The following is a 1902-nucleotide window of genomic DNA, read 5'->3' as shown; positions in this document are numbered from 1 at the left end:
TGGTGGCATAAAATAAACATACATCGAATAGAAATATATTTTCTAAGCAGAATCAAAACACTGAATGATGAACTGCAATTTCAGTACTATTACATACCATTATTGACAGACTTGCTGCCATAATATGCATGTAATTTTGTGAATAGATAAAGTATCATATGCATGCAGTCAATAGCAGAGAGATATGATAAGACGACATATCATCCCTGTTTTTCTTTTTACTATTACATACCATCCTTGTTGATTAAGTTCTGACATTAATGAGAGAGAGAACTGATAAGACAACTTCATTTGCTGATCATGCTTAGGCCCACTCCCACATTGGTTACGTTTTCAAATTTGAAATTTTTCTTAGCAAGGTCAACTACAAGATCTAGTAACAAAACTAATCAGCCTCGAAGAATAAGGGCCAAGAAATCAAAGATGTAAAGTAAACGTACACCCAATAGAAATATATTTTCCAAGCATAATCAAAATACTATACAATGAACAGCAATTCCAGTAGTAACTAACTGACATATGACAGAACAAAAAAGACAATGAAATGACAACTGAACATGCTAGATAAACTTGACATGAAAATATATCACACATCAAGCTTTCTTCTCCACCAAATGACGAAATCACCATATTGGGGTTCAGAAATCAAGTTATCAGTAATGTCAAGCATTGGCCACAACAAAACCAAAATTCAGTCATGAAAAGAACACCTAACCATGAATTACCAGCTTAATACGACGAGTGGAAATTCTGTTGTTGCACACGCAGCTACCAACTTTCATAGACTGTCCTTGGTTCATGTAAATCTGAATCTAGCAGGCACCTCCCCTGTGCAAGCGGCTGCATAGTCTTCAGCAATGTGTGGCGCAGCTTGCTTGTGGGGGCGTATGAACCTCTCCACAAATACCTTCTCGCTGACCAAGAGCATAGAATTGTAGTCTCTGGCATGACTCAGCAATCCATTTTCCTTAAGAAACCTCATAACATAGTACCGGGGCTTGAGACGGCGCTCCAAGCTAAGACCGAGTATTGCCGGACGGTGGGCAATGTACGCCGGTTCCAAGCCCACCTTAGAGATGAGGAACTCAGACTTGCGCTGCAGCATGTCATTCGACCACCTCAGCACAGTCGGCCACTTGCACAGAGCAATGCCGACATCGGCATCGGACCACCGCAATGTCTTCTTCAACTGTTCCACTTTGGCGGCAATCTTCTCCTCGCTGAAGCATGCGACAGCCTGCAGCGCTTGCCTAAACATCCCAGAGCCACGGGGCACACCAATACGCTCGGCGCACGCGACCATTGCAAGGGTGCGCTCCGGCCTGGCGGTGATGATCCTCGGCATTTGGATGAGCACCTTGGCAATGTCGCGAACACATAGCCCGCACTCCCGCAGGACCGCGACGTTGGGCTTGACCACCCGGTCGACGTCGACGGAGAGAAGGAACAAGCCGCGCTTGACCCCGGAGAGGAGGTCCTCGGAGGAGCCGAAGAGAGGCAGGTAGTAGCCCACCTTGGGCACGACGTTCTTGCGGCGGAATCGGTCGGGGGAGAGCGAGATGAGGCGCGCGACCTCAGGGCGCGACAGGCCGAGGCCGGTGAGCCCGGCGACGGCGGGGCCCAGGTTTCCCTCCACGCCGGCGCAGAGGAAGAGCGGGTCCCTGGCGACGAGGGCGGCCACGTCGGCGCCGGAGAGGCCGAGGCCGGCGAGGAAGGCGAGCACGGCGTCGGGCTTGGCGGGCGACTTGAGGTGGGAGAGCTTGGCGGAGGCCTTGAGCGCCTGCGTTCGGGTCAGCCCGCAGGTGGCGACGAGGTAGCGCTCCACTTCGAAGCCGGAGTCGGGGGAGGCGGCGGGCGCGGCGGCGGCGGATAGGAGGCGGTGGAGAGGGGGGAGTGGGGAGG

The 1902-nt window shown here is 51.2% G+C and overlaps 1 protein-coding gene across 1 annotated transcript; it reads right to left on the bottom strand.

Moving 5' to 3' along the window:
- Window positions 1-431: 431 nt before the first annotated feature.
- LOC119320555 (transcription termination factor MTERF15, mitochondrial-like) lies at window positions 432-1894 on the bottom strand (the record flags this gene model as incomplete). The annotated part of the gene is made up of 1 exon (XM_037594610.1): window positions 432-1894. A coding segment is annotated over one exon (1098 nt), but the record flags the coding sequence as incomplete, so codon positions are not given.
- Window positions 1895-1902: the final 8 nt, after the last annotated feature.

Source organism: Triticum dicoccoides, chromosome 6B (genome assembly GCF_002162155.2).
Source record: "Triticum dicoccoides isolate Atlit2015 ecotype Zavitan chromosome 6B, WEW_v2.0, whole genome shotgun sequence".
NCBI classification, from domain to species: domain Eukaryota; kingdom Viridiplantae; phylum Streptophyta; class Magnoliopsida; order Poales; family Poaceae; genus Triticum; species Triticum dicoccoides.
This window is presented reverse-complemented; position numbering and strand designations above follow the sequence as displayed.